The sequence below is a fragment of the Struthio camelus genome, chromosome 21 (assembly GCF_040807025.1).
Source record: "Struthio camelus isolate bStrCam1 chromosome 21, bStrCam1.hap1, whole genome shotgun sequence".
NCBI lineage: Eukaryota > Metazoa > Chordata > Aves > Struthioniformes > Struthionidae > Struthio > Struthio camelus.
In genome coordinates, this window is record NC_090962.1 from 12662290 (window position 1) to 12676402 (window position 14113).

Genomic DNA, 14113 nt, shown 5'->3' on the forward strand with positions numbered 1-14113 from the left:
CGGGCATCTCCTCCCCCTCACCACCACAGGAGACCTCAAACACCCAGGTCTTCACCTCAATCGTGAAGAAGGTCCCCCCCGCACGCTGATGTTCTCGCCTCCGCCGCTGCACCGCACAGGCCCGGGGCACCCTCGGGAGCCACTCGCTGCCACCTCAAAAAGCAGAGGAGCAAGGCCATCAGCAGGTGCTGCCAGGTCCAACCCCTCAAACAACTCCCAACACCTCCCTCTACCCCGACGCTCAGAGACATTTTGGGACACCCCACGCCACCCTGGGCCACGACAGCACTGGGCCCGCACCAGCACCCAGGACACAAACCCAAGCCGGGGGGCCTCCCTCCGTGGCCACCATGACGCAGACCTCGGTTGTCAACCCAGGCAACAGCCACAAACGCCCGAACCACGGGGACTAACTTCCCGGCAAGAAGGACAAACATCCCGGCCTCAAACTCACCCAACACGGCGCAGGGATGTCAACGGGCATGAGACAAAGGCCACAGGCAGGCAAAAGCCCTTGCTTGGAAACCTCGACAGCACTCCGGCCATGGATGCGGCTGGCAATTCCTCTCCGAAGTCAGTCTCTCAAAGTCTCCGTAGCAGAAGGACACCTCAAGAAGAACCCTGGGATGGAGGTTACTCAACGTGCATGAATAAAACAACATAAAACCACCACCCAGCCTCTCCCCCCTGAGGACGGGCACCACCAGATCGGCCCCTGCTCGCAGGCACCTTGGGCCACCCCATCACGGCCCTGGGATGATGATGACACTCGGCCCCGCGCCAGTACCAGCTCCCTCGGGTGCTCGATGGCCTCCTGCCCTGGCCACCCACGGGCACGGCAAACCCTCCCGCCGGGGAGCAGCCCCCTCGGCTGCTTTGCAGACAGCTTGGCGCAATGTTGCCGCGTGGGGCGAAACAACCCAGGTCTGTCGGACCTGTATGTAACCAGACCCCAGACGCGGGCGCTCCACGGGCTCGGGGACGGGTTCGGCTCTCCCTCGCCAACGAGGGGGCTTCCAGCCCTCGGGAACGCTATTGCTGAAGAATTCCTTGTGAAGAGGGACAGGGCAGAGGCTTCAGCCTTGTTTCACCTTCTCAGTTTCCATGTTTGCCTTTTTCTCTTAGGTCCTTTTTCACATTTCTGTTTCTTTGCTTCTTTCTCACACGTCCTCCTTGGAGCCAAATAATTAATTTCTACATACCTCTCGTTTCTTTGTTGTTTTTTTTCCTCTATAATTCACGTTTTTTCTATTCAGTTTTCTCTTCCTCCTGTTCCGGTTTCTGACAGCTGGGCTACGGAAAGCTCTCAGACAGTACGTGCCGTTTGGAGCGTGCCAAAAGGCACAGATTCACTTACCGTGTTCACCAGACAGCGACAGCGCAACCGCTAGATGAGCCTCTTGGCCAAGCTGTCAGGGCGAACCCCTGAGGCATGCAACGCTCTGGCTCCGGGGCCGTCAGTGACTTCAGCATCCACAGGGCCCTCAGCAAAGATGCGGTCCTCGCTGGGATTTCGTCTGGCTTCCCTGCTCCGCTCAGGTAGCGCCTGCACGTCTCCTCCGTCGGCAGCTGAGCTGCTGCTGCCAAACCGCGGCCCCAGCTCCTGGGATGGTTGTCTTTGCGCTTGCTTCTCCCTTTAAGCCCCTTCCCAGCGCAGCTCAGCCTGAGCTGGTGTCCAGCGCAAACACGCTCCCTTCTTCCTCAAGGCTTTCCTGTTCCCTTTGTGACGAGTCCTTGCTGTGAGCCATCCCTTCGCCCTTCTCAGCACAGCTCCCGAGCCCCCTCGGTCCCTGCCAGGCCTGCCCCGGCCCTCCTCCTCCCTTCTCTCAGGGGGGTTTTTGCTCGGTCCACCCACATCGCCTATCACACCCCTCCTGCCCTGCCAAGTCTCTGCTGGAGGAGGGCACTTCCACTCCCCCTCGCCCTGCGCATACACCGCTTCGGTGTTTGGCACGCTGGTTGGGCGCGTGTCCCAGCCCCAGCTCTGGGAAAGGAGATCCTGCTGTCACCCTGCTACCCCTCCAGCCCGGGAAGGGCGCTCCCACGATCCTCATTTCTAAGACCATCGCCAAGGCAAAGCACAGCCAAACGGGGCGCTCCTGCTGCCCCCAGTGCCACCTCCCCAGCCCCGAGCTGCTCCTGCTTCAGGGTACCCGGGGGGGGGGGGGGGGCCGAGCCCCTCTCCAGCTCTCTGGGGCCCTGGGGAGCCCTGCCTCGAGTTCGCACCCCTTTGGGGCCTCGCAAGTGATCCTCGCTCCCCCGTCTCCAGCTTTTCAGCCATGCCCTTCTCCCAAGATTACCGCTGTCCCAGTGGGTCCTTTTACCAAGCGGGGAGCTCAGGCAGGGTGAATGCCACAGCTACCCAAGAGAGATAAAAACCTCTGGGGGAAATGAGCTCCCTATTTTTCTCTTGCCCTACTTTTTTATTACTTATTTCCAGTCATCTCCTCCCTTTTGCCAAGGATCAAATGCTAGCATGCTCAGAAAACCGACGAAGCCCAAACCGCCGGCTGAGGATCACGCTGCCAGCAATGCTGAACTGCCTCTAAGCACTTGAAATATGAGGGGACTTTTTTTTTTTTTTTTCCCCCTCTAGGTAGCCCAAGTGTCATTTCTAATGCTTTTACATCCTTTTAGTATGGCTAGAGCCCAGAATACTTCTCATCAGCTCAAAATCTTAATCTGAGAGGAGTTACTTCCGTCAGGACGGCCAGAGCAAGGACAAAGCCCATGTTTGTTTCCCTCCTGCTACTGTTCTCCACAATCGCACGGGGGTCTGTGAAACAGGGCAAAGATATAAAATCATCCTCTCTGCCTTGAGCTTTTGGACCTAACAACTTGCCAGCAAAAACCTGCAGCATGGGAAGCAACCACGTACAGCCACAACCCTTAAATCAAACGCTCCTGACCAAGGAGCTTGGAAATACCTAGTGACTGTAAGGTAGATTTGTGATTTGCAAGTTCCCTGATTAACTGCAAGCATCCCTTGCCTAGCAGGGCAAAGGGAAAGGTCACAGAACAAGCAGTATTCGTAGTGCTGAAAAACTTGCACGGTCTCTTAAGAGAATAAAATGCCCCAGGCAAAGGGAATGAGCTGTGAAGAACAGCCTAAGTGCTCCAGCTGCGCAGTTGCCTGCACAGCTGTCTAACTTTTCCTTACTCCGCCACAAAGATCGCACAGAGAGCGCGACAGCTAATCAGTATTTCCCTTCGACAGCTACTCTAACGCAGCTCCGTTTCCTGAAAACAAGACCTCAGCTTCGCAGTCTCCAAGGATGCGTCACCCACGCAGTCTCAAATACATCCAGAATGCCTAAAGTAAAAATGTCATCAGTTGCACATAACATTTTATAAGGGCAAACACTAACTCAGCTCTAACTGATGTTCAAAGAAATCCTAATTGGTTCTTTGCTAAAACTCATGTTTAGCAGCTGATCGATTCTTTCGTAACCTTTCAGATGTGATCTGTGCTCCCAATATGCTTCAAAAACTGCATGAGAAGTACTACTGGTAACAATAGAAAATAACAAATATTTGAGAGATTTTTTTTGTCGCTCTTCTCTTTACAGAGAGGCCCTTTACAGATCCTGTAATAGAATTCATGAGATGGAACAGATGAGGAAATAAAAAACACAAGGCATTTTCTTTTTTCTGTTTTATTGAAAAAGAAATATTTGTTACAAACGATTTCTTCCCCCCCAGGCACTAGACTTTGATTCAGTTACCCAGGCTAGAGGTGCTCTCCTCTGCAAACAGGGAGAGAGGCTCCAGGCCAGCACATACCCTAGCACAAGGGATTCCTCCAAACGTCCCTTATCTGTCCTTAAGATTTCCCAGCAGGACGCTGACAGTCCTCACCTTATTGCTATTTCACAGGAATAACAGCGTTCACAAATCACATTACTCAGGACAAACATCTCCATAGACAAAGGCCACCAGAAGCATTGATTCTGAGTTATGGCAGGTGCAAGTTTCATCCGGCCTCGGGGAAGTAATTCTCATATTTGGCAGGGACCTCAAAGCCCAAAAGTCATTTGCACATGAAGAAGAATTTTTTACGGAGGAAGTTGAAACAGCCCGGGATCTGCTTGTACTTCCCCTTGGCAGATACGGCATGTGCCACCTGAGAACAGAGGACAGCAGTTGAAGAGCTGGCTGCTTTTCCAAATCATGAATTCTGGTGCAACCTTTTGGAGGAAGGACAGTGAATAGGACCATCCATCTTAATGGGGACGGGACAGCAAGCAGCTCTTCCGAAATGAGATCATTTTCGCCAGCAAGAACAAAGGAGACTTGAGAAAGGGGGGGGGGACTTACAGGACAAGAGACAGCTGCAGATCAGATCTGGCAAGAGTCCTCTTGCACTTCTCCTCCACAGAGGATGTGCTACAGGTTGACAAGAAGGTATGCACGACAAGCCTACTTCTACCCTGCTCCCTATCAAACGCTCATCAGGGGAAACGGCCTTTAAAGCAACCCTGCCTGTACCAGCTACTGCTGCCTCCAGCGGACGCTTCTCTGCATGAGCCACAACAGCCTCTCCTCTGCTTAGGAGGGATCGTTTCCTCTGGGTCCCACTACATGCAAATTCCCCCTTCTACCCATTTTCTTCCAGGAGTGCCTGTCATTTCCCCAAGATTCCTTCATTTGCACTGAACAATTTCCAACCATTCCCTTTTCAAACAAGCCATTTAATGAGAGTGAGTCAGACTCTACCTCTTTTGAATCGGTGGCTGCTTTGCCACCAGATGCCCAAGTAGAACAGTTACAGTGGGAAAACTAGGGGGAGGAGGGACTCCTCTATCTCCACCTTCACCTAAGAGTTTCTTCCTACCTTTGGGTAAAAGTCTGTTAAACTAAAAGTAGCTAGGCCTAGTTCTGCAAGGGGAAACAGGCTAAACATTTTCAGCTCAGTACTTAAACTCTGTCAGGCCCAGGAGCACTGTCCAACGCCAGAGAGACAGCAGGAGTGCGATGTTTGATCACAGCCCATTCTTGGGTGCTGTGTCCTTACAGACCAACACATCCGCAGCTCTGAAGGATAATTCTCTACATTCTCCAAGTTTAACAATCTTCCCTACTTAACAGAGCATGCTAATCAAACAATTTACTAACTCGTTGAGGAAGCGTTCCCTACACGCCGCTTGCCTCGCTCACCAGCAAACGTGAACACAAACATTGGTCCTATCACCCCAATTGCAAGACGCTCCTCGAGACTTACCGTGGTGTCACAGTAGCAGCAGAAGATGCAAAACCCAAACAGAAAAACATTTGTGGAGATCTCTACATTTTAGGGACCCAGCAGGTCTTCCCTGGCAGCGCTATCTGCCTGGACGTGCAGTAGCATGCTTACCGCGGTGTCTGCAGCCCTGCGCTCTGACAGCTTGGTAGGTAGAGCATAGGACAGACAACCTACACCTTGGTCTTGGGTAACTTTATAGCAATTTCTTAGGGAAAGATTAAAGTGCCTATTTCCAGGACTAATTCTCATCAGAGAAATCTCTAAGTGATTTTTGGCAGACAATTTCTTAACCCAACGAGCATCTGCAAACTGAACGCTCAAAGTCATTACCCTTTTTAAATGTAGGCCTGAACACCTCGACCGAATGCAGCTCAGAATACTTCCTTCATCACATTTGTCTCTAAAACAAAAATAAATAAATAAAAAGGAAAAAAGATATTTACCCGCAGTAACATGTTTAGCAGGTCTTCAGAATGGGCGTACTGGTCCAGTACGCTGTCCAGCGTTTCCACATACCATGAGCCACTCAGTCTGTCCCTCCAAGAGACAAAACCTTTGGAGAAAGACCGAGAAAATTATTCCTGAAGTCAGTTTTCTGAATTAGTGAAACTCCCTCCAGTGCAATCTCCAACAGAGACAGTCCCATAACTTTTCCTGCAGAGCACGGCCTTTTCTACTCAATTACCAAGTCATCTAGAATAAGTCAAAGGCTCTTTAAGCCTCAATTGCTTTTATCTCTAGAATAACATTAAAAACCTCCATTAAAAACACAAGAAGGGACTCACTGTTAACATAGGGCTACCAAAAGCACAGCGAGCGTGCAGAACACCACTCCCCTTGTAGTATGACTAGCAATGCCTAATAGCAACACATAAAATCACAATACAGTTGTTCAGCTGCAGCTGTCTCCTACAGCTCTGCACATCATTTACAAGCAGAAGACATCTTAACTCACATTTCACGGGCAAGGTGGGAAAAACTGAGGTACAGCAAGGTAGTTCTTACATTACCCAACACACTAGGGGCAGAACGAGGAAGATAGCCCAAGCGCAAGTCTAGCGCCACTGCTTATGGCACAAATTACTCTTTACCAGGCAAGTGATTTGCACAGCATATCTCACCTGGAAAAGTTGAATAGGATACCAAGATGTCACTGGGTGTGGGCAAACTGGCTATGGCATCCGGCTCGTCTAAAGCGCCTGACGGAGCCTGAAAAGGAGTTGCGTCTGATTCCATGGAAAGTCTATGAGCTTCGTCTCCAGGTGAATCGGATTCCACTTCAAATCCTTGATCTTTTTGCTCTGCAAAAAGTGGCAAAAGGAAAATCCCACAAATTCATCTTACCCAAATATTCAACAGTCATAAATCCTTCATTCAAAAAAAAAAAAAAAACAAAACCACACACACAAAGAAAGAAAAGGAAAGAAAAGAAAATCCCTCCAATGAAACAAAGCTTTTCTGCTCTTTGGCTGCGCTGGTTGAGTCAGAGCCATCAAGCAAGCCAGCATTCACATGAATGCCCTCAGTCCGTTCTTCATAACTAACCTCATGGCTAAATACCTGGAACAGACAATCAGCGTGGTCAGTCTGGACATCTGCTGCAACTGCTCCCTGCCTCCTGTCCCACATCCCCTACAATGCAATCAAATTGTTCCAACACACGACAATCAGTAATATCCTCCCATCAGACGCTTATGCGTCAGTGTTTAGACTGAAATCGTGTTAGCAGTAACAATATGTGGCCAAGAATAAGAGAAGACAGCTGGAGAGAAAAAAACAAAGAACAGCAGAAGAAGAACATGCCAAAGCCTAACCAAATCTCAAAAACCTGCTCGGACCTTCGTGGCTACACCGTTGCTTACACTGACAGCTTAAGCACTACCAGAGCTAAAACAAAGATTCACCTCCACCACAGGCCTGGATGAAGAAGAGTTTGGGTTTTCCTCTCAGACTCGGGCAATGGGACCCATTGAAATAGTTCACAATCTTTTCAACTGGAATGGCTTTTCCATCTGTTCCATAAATCCCTCCAGGAAACTGAATATGGCTTGTCTGCAAGAGCAAAATCCAATACCTATTAATGCAACAGGACAGGTGAGTTCTGAGGGAACCAGTTTCTGATCGAGTGCTCTTTCCTCTGTCTCCTTTTAGCATAGTTACCAGAGAAAAATCTCAACTCCCGATATTTGCGAGGATTCAGGGATCAAATCAAGGCAAAGGGATGCACAGGAGACATTTAAAATACATTACATCCCAGAAATCCAAGTTCCCTCGTTATCCAACTCCTATTCCACCTCCTCCTAAAAAAACGCCCTCCTCTCTTGTACTACAAGGCCTCCAACTTGTGATAAATATTCTTGACTGCTACTGATGACTTCTTCATGTCACAAATCAGGAAAGTCAGAGTTGGAGAAAGAGGAAGGACTCAATGACTATGCTATGAAGGTTAGCGCTAGCCCTATTTGCTGTTTTGGTCATCATTCGGTTCCAAATAATATAGCCCAACTCTGAAAACGTACAATGTTTGTCCATAGGGCACGAGATCCTCAGAAAGGCAATACTGGACCAGACTACAGTGGAAGAGCATGCGTTTCCTTTCACCCAGATAAGAAAATATATCTCACTGCAGCAGCAAAAAAAGCCACCCCCTCAGTCAGGACAGAGCACGTGCCTCCCATCTTGCTCTCCGGTGCCGCTACGGCACGCCGTGCCTTCGTGCCAGGATGCCCACTGACGCAGCACTGCTGCCGGCAGAGGCTTTCTCCTTCACCTCAGCATGCAATTGAAGCACCTGACAAATAACTCCTGCCCACCCGGGCAGTCTCTCCAAGCACACCATATCCTGCAGAGCACAGCGACAGAGGAGGGAGAGCTGCGACAAGCCCACCTGACAACCATGGGAAAGGATCACCACAAGGCAGCAGTCCAAGGCGCTGTGGTCCAGCCTGGCCAGCTTTTGCAGCTCCCAAACGATTTCCTACATGCAAAACATCCCGTTAGGAGTTTTCAAACGGTACATCAGCCATAGACTACTTCCAGGCACTGCCCTTATCACTCGCCCTCTATCATGGCTGCGCTGCTCAGAGGGATCCAGCTGATCTCCCTGGACATCAGCAAATACCATGCTTGCGTGAGTACTTGCTAGCTCTGCACGCTGCTCGAGCCTGACATAAGAAAACTGGTTCTGGAGATGAAAAGGGCTCTTCACGCCTGTCTGTTTGCACCTGCCTCGCTTGCCCCACCTTTTTAGCCAACAAAGCTATTCAAATCAATAGTCAGGACAGGCAACAGGTTGTTTATGCTGCTACCTGTCCAGCAGCAGTGGGATAAGATGCACCCTAATTACGGGCAGCAAAACTCACCATCAGACAGTAAGTACTTCTGCAGCTCTGCTCTCATTTAGCTTTGGTTGCGTTACCAAAACAGATTTCCTTCATCACAGCATCCTTCACAACAGAGCAACATGCGCGTAACGTATTTATACTTGATTTATCAATTGAAATGTACTGTTTCTGATTAAGGGGGTGGGGGCAAATAACTTGGTTTCAGTTTCAGTGGCTGTTCCAGGTGACTAACTGCCCTGCTTAAATTCAAGTAACAGATGAGTCACGTACAGCCAGACGAATCAAACCCTTGGCTACACATGAAACAGAGGCTGCGTCAGAGCTATCAAATAAATACAGCCTGGCAGATTTCCCCATAAATCACATTCAGGAATCGAAACTCAACCAGAAGGGTGAAAACTTGTAAAGTTCTTTTCCCTTCTGTAACTGCAGCACGAAAGAGAATAGGACGTGACAGCTGGATTATTTCTTTGTGCACCGCAGGTTGGGGTTTCCAGTGCGCTGTTAACGCGGAGGTACGCTCTGTAACACGTTCTCATTGCTTTCAGATGCTCTTCTCACGCTCTGGGCAAGCTAGAGGCTGCCAGCCTCACCTGAGCTTTGAGATCCTTCCGAGTCAGGACATTGAAGTGCAATGACTTGAAACGCTTCTCCAGTTTCTCACAGTCTATGTTTGAGCCAGCTCGAGTCGACAGATCGGAATCTCTACTGAAGTTGACGTTGTTGAGGATCAGGCAGTATCCGCAAGGATCCGCTTTCAGATCATAAACCTGGCACATATAAGCCCACAGGAGAACTTTTAGCAGAGGCTCAATTAAACATCCTCTTATTCAGAGCATTGCCTACCTGATCCAGAGGAATGCGACACAAAATTGAACCAAAGCCTTTACAGTAGCTCATTTCACAGCTTTTTCACCTCTCCAAGCCTAGGGATGGATAAAAGGTTCTGTTCTCCACATATACATTATTATAAGCAACTGGGGAACACAAAATCTGCCAAATCAGGGACAATCTTTGCAGAGAACTGGCTGCTTCTTTATGTACAGCATCTCCAAAGGCAGGTTCAGATTTGGGGGTGTTTTACAGGCATTTTCAGTAAACCTCACCATGGGAGCCCGCGGTGGGGCCCATTACCAAGGAGTCAAGAGAATAGGTAGGTAAGGCTCATGAAGACTCAGATTTAGTCTCCATCAACTAGAGCACAGTAACTTTGAGAGGACTTTCCAAACACTTGCACCGTCAGGGCCTTGAGCCTAACGCATACAGCCAGACTATTCGTTCAACATCAGACACAAACGAGCTGCGCACTGCTGGAAGGCGATTCTATAAATACTCATCTGCATTACGATACTTGCTTCACTCCAAGCCCCCTAACGCACAAAAGCGTGCGGCACATTATTGTTCATTATTGTTTTTCTTATTTATGTTTTTCAACACTGATTACCAAGTCGAAACACCACTTTACAGACAACACGCGATTTGTTGCATTGGGTAATTACCACTTGTCTTGCTAGAAACTGTTCAAGCAAAATATTCAGCTCTATATTATGTTATTTGGGTTACAGCAACTGTAAACCTAAAGGGGAGTTAGCTAATGACTGACCCGCTCCGAGCTGATCCACCCAGTTAAAGCAGGATCAGCCTCAGAGCACTTGTTCCGATAACAGGAAGCAAGAACTGGCTGTCACAAGGCTATTTCCTAGTAGTCACCCGCAGGGCAGAAATTCTTTACATAATACAGAACGCTTTGAGCCAAACGGACCAGAAATAAACTCAGCGCTGTTTACTCATCAGCGAACAAAGCTTCCCACTGCATTACCTGGGGCACATAGGACCCAAATATACACCTGGCCCCCAGTTTCACCCTTGTGACAGCACCAGCTGAGCTGAACGAGTGACAGAAGAAAACAGCCACCCCATTTTTACCTGCTGTAGCTGCCTGGTAAAAACCTCTCCCAAGCAGCCACAGCAGCTAAGAGCTCTGCACTGTGGGACTTTGCTGGTCTGAGTAGCGTTTTAGGCCATAGTAAGCCTTTTTTGACAGTAAACACTCTGCCCCATGAAGAAGAACACCCAGCACTAGCTCCTAAATACCTCTGTCACCTTTGCCAATAGGACCTCAAGAGGAAGGGTGACAGAGGAAAAAACTCTGATACAATGAAAGATTAAGAACAAAAAGAAATAGCCCCGCCCCGTCCCCCTCAAAACACTAGCGGACTAACCAAATCAGAGTTCCTCTTCAATCTGTCAACAGCTGAACCTACAACACATGAAAGAAAAATTATTGTTTAGCTCCCCACCCTCGTTAATGAGATGTTCTTCCCGGAATTAACGTCAATCCTGCGCTGTCATCTGTGACATGGTGGCCACAAGTACAAATTCCCCCTTCCCTCCCTGCCACACGCTGGAAAGAAGCATTTGGCTACGTGTCTCTCTAATCAGACAGCGACAGAGCCTGCAGCTGGAGGCTGAACCTCGGGGGACCGGCTCGCCACAGCTGAGGACGCTGCCCGTCAGAGGCAGCGCGACCCATGGTGCGCTGATGTCACTCCACCATCCATCTTGGCATTCTCCTCTCTCTCGCTGCCTTTCCTTGACACTATTATTACCTGACGCAGAACCGCTGTCTACCCGCTTCAGGAGGGGACGCCAGGCAGCATTGACACCTAGGCACTACGCACCAGGGGAAAAAAAAATCGCTCTTTGGGAGACAGCTGCCCAGGCCAAGACACATTGGCAGAGCGTGGACAGCTAGAGCTGCGGAAGGGCTGTAGGGAGAAAGCCTCGGTCCTCCCCGAGACCAGCCAGGAAGGCGCAATCCTGCTGTTATCTGGCGCGTGCTGCCTTTAGGCCCGGCAAATTTCAGAGCTGGCCCAAAACTCCCAGAGAGGAAGCGGTAAAGAGACTTCCACAGGCACGTAAGGACAAAGACAGAAGGGAAACCGAGAGGTAGCCAAGACCTGTGACCGACAGGAGACCACTTACCCCTGGCTTCTGCAGGATGCAATCGAAATTTGTCGCTCGTGTCTTGAACCGGAACGGGGACACTTTCCAAAGCGCTCACACCTGTAACGGCACAGGGCAGTCAGGTCTCACATTGTCCCTTGCCCAATTTTGTGCAAGAGGTAAACGTACGTGACAACCCCAGATTTTCAGAAGAACCTGAACCAACTGCTTCAAGCTGAAGATACGTTTTTGCAAGGAGGTGATATGGCATCACTTAGTTTTTTTTTTCCCCCTCTCCTTTCCACAGGGTTCAACAGACTAAGTTTCTCATTACAACTGTACAAGCTGCAAACACATTCAGCAGAGCAGGAGACAGGAATAGCGAGGACACGGCAAAATCCATTCTCACCAAGATACCACGGAGGTTACATGCAAAGAGAAGGAGAATAAAGTTCTGGCCACCAGCAGCACACAGCTGGAGCTTAAAAGCTTCCACTGCGGGATAGCATGGCTTTCTCCCAATAGCTTTGCATAGCCATCCCTACAATTCGTGATCTGAGGCAATAAAAATCAAGACTTTGCTGGCCAGCCTGTTGTTTTTCTTCAGAAACAGGGTTTCCAGCTGCTACATCCCAATCTGCTGTTTGTTAGGAAAACAGCCATTGCCCCAACACTTACTTTTATCACGCGTTTCTCCCCCTAAGTCCAGTTCAATGGGCTTCACGTCTACCGGTTGCAACGGCGGGGACTCGCACGCCTCGCTCAGCAGGTCTGCGAGGTCACCCTGCCCGGTGTCCCGCAGGATGGAGACGAAGATAGGAAACGCCTGCTTCCCTCGAGTCTCCAGGTCGATGACCAGCTGCCTGGCTTGCTCCCTTGGGGTGCCGGCACTCTGCAGAGGGGCAAAGCCAGGACAAGGGGCGTTCGCCCCGGGACAAGGCACGCCCTCCCAGGCCAACCCTCGGGACTGGTAGGGGGGGTGACAGCGAGCCCCGGGCTTGTCACTGGGGGGGGGGAACCCCAGGCCCATCACTGGGATGGGGGGGGGGGGATGACAGGGAACCCCGTCACCAGGATTGGGGGGGGAACAGGGACCCCCAGGCCCATCGCTGGGATTGGGAGGGGGGGGTGACAGGGACCCCTGTCACTGAGATTGGGGGGGGATGGGGACCCCCAGACTTATCACTGGGAATGGGGGGGGCCACAAGGACCCCTCCGTCACCAGGACTAGGGGGGTTACAGGTACCCCCAAGCCCATCACTGGGATTGGGGGGGGGGGAGGCCACAGGGGCCCCCACCGTTGGGATTTGGGAGGGGGGGATGACCCAGTGCCCAGGGCCCGTCACTGGGATTTTAGGGGGGGGATGCCACAGGGAGCCCTATCGCCAGGACTGGGGGGGGATAGGGACCCCCAGACCCATCACTAGGATTGGGGGGGCCAAGGGGACCCCCAGGGGCTGGGATTGGGGGGGATGGGGACCCCCAGGACCATCACTGGGATTGGGGGGGACCACAGGGACCCCCGTCTCCAGGATTTTGGGGGAGGGATGATGGGACACCCAGGGCCCGTCACCAGGATTTTGGCTGGGGGGGGGGGCCACAGGGAGCCCTGTCACTGGGACTGGGGGACAGGGACCCCCAGGCCCATCACCAGGAATGGGGGGGGACCCCTGGCCTGTCACCACGATTGGGGGAGGCCACAGGGACCCCCTTTAATGGGATTATGGGGGGAGAGGGACCCCCATACCCATCACTGAGACTGGGGGGGAAGGGGGACCCCCCCATCACTGAGATTGGGGGGGGGACAGGGACCCCCAGACCCATCACTGAGATTGGGGGGGGACAGGGGACCCCTCATCACCAGGAATGGGGGGGGAGGGGGACCCCCAGGCCCATCACCAGATTGGGGGGGGGCCACAGGGACCCCCTTTAATGGGATTATGGGGGGACAGGGACCCCCAGACCCATCACTGAGATTGGGGGGGAAGGGGGACCCCCCCATCACTGAGATTGGGGGGGGACAGGGACCCCCAGACCCATCACTGAGACTGGGGGGGGGGCAGGGACCCCCAGACCCATCACTGAGATTGGGGGGGGGGGGAAAGAGTGACCCCTCATCACCAGGATTGGGGGGGGAGGGGGACCCCCAGGCCCATCACTGGGATTGGGGGGGGGGACAGAGGCCCCCCCATAGCCCACATTGGGGGGGGGGACAAGGGGGACCCCCAGGCCCATCACTGGGATTGGGGGGGGGCGGGGAGCGGGATTTTGAGGGAGGGGGACGATGGGACGCCCCGTCGCCGGGATTTTGGGGGGGACGACGACGACGACGACGATGGGGAGCCCCAGGCCCGTCCGCCCCCCCCCCCGGGCCTGCACCTGCAGCTCCTGGAGCATGGCGCGGGTGAAGACGCCCCGCGCCTCCAGCGGGCCCCACAGCGGCGCCACCCGCAGCGCCGCCACCAGCCGCACCCGGCACCGCCGCAGCGCCCGCCGCCGCCCCTCCTCCATGGCCGCCGCCGCCGCCACGATCCCGGCGGCCCCCGCGCCGCCGCCGCCGGAAGCCGGCCGCGCGCCGTCT

General features: G+C 52.2%; 1 protein-coding gene across 1 annotated transcript; it reads right to left on the minus strand.

The window, feature by feature from the left end:
• Positions 1 to 3638: 3638 nt before the first annotated feature.
• Positions 3639 to 14071, minus strand: CASP9 (caspase 9). The gene is made up of 10 exons (XM_068915880.1): positions 13912 to 14071; positions 12211 to 12424; positions 11572 to 11652; positions 10809 to 10846; positions 9180 to 9356; positions 8130 to 8219; positions 7147 to 7294; positions 6364 to 6543; positions 5686 to 5795; positions 3639 to 4123 (listed from the first exon to the last, which is right to left on the minus strand). The coding sequence occupies exons 1-10, from the start codon at positions 14041 to 14043 to the stop codon at positions 4031 to 4033; spliced, it is 1263 nt and encodes a 420-aa protein (XP_068771981.1). The 5' UTR covers positions 14044 to 14071; the 3' UTR covers positions 3639 to 4030.
• Positions 14072 to 14113: the final 42 nt, after the last annotated feature.

Coding starts and splice junctions, on each gene's coding strand:
- CASP9 (XM_068915880.1), bottom strand. CDS start 14,043: ATGGAGGAGGGGCGGCGGCGGGCGCTGCGGCGGTGCCGGGTGCGGCTG. Junction 12,425..13,911: donor CCATGCTCCAGGAGCTGCAG/GTGCAGGCCCGG, acceptor GCCCCTCTGCAG/AGTGCCGGCACCCCAAGGGA. Junction 9,357..10,808: donor TGAAGAGGAACTCTGATTTG/GTTAGTCCGCTA, acceptor TATATGTGCCAG/GTTTATGATCTGAAAGCGGA.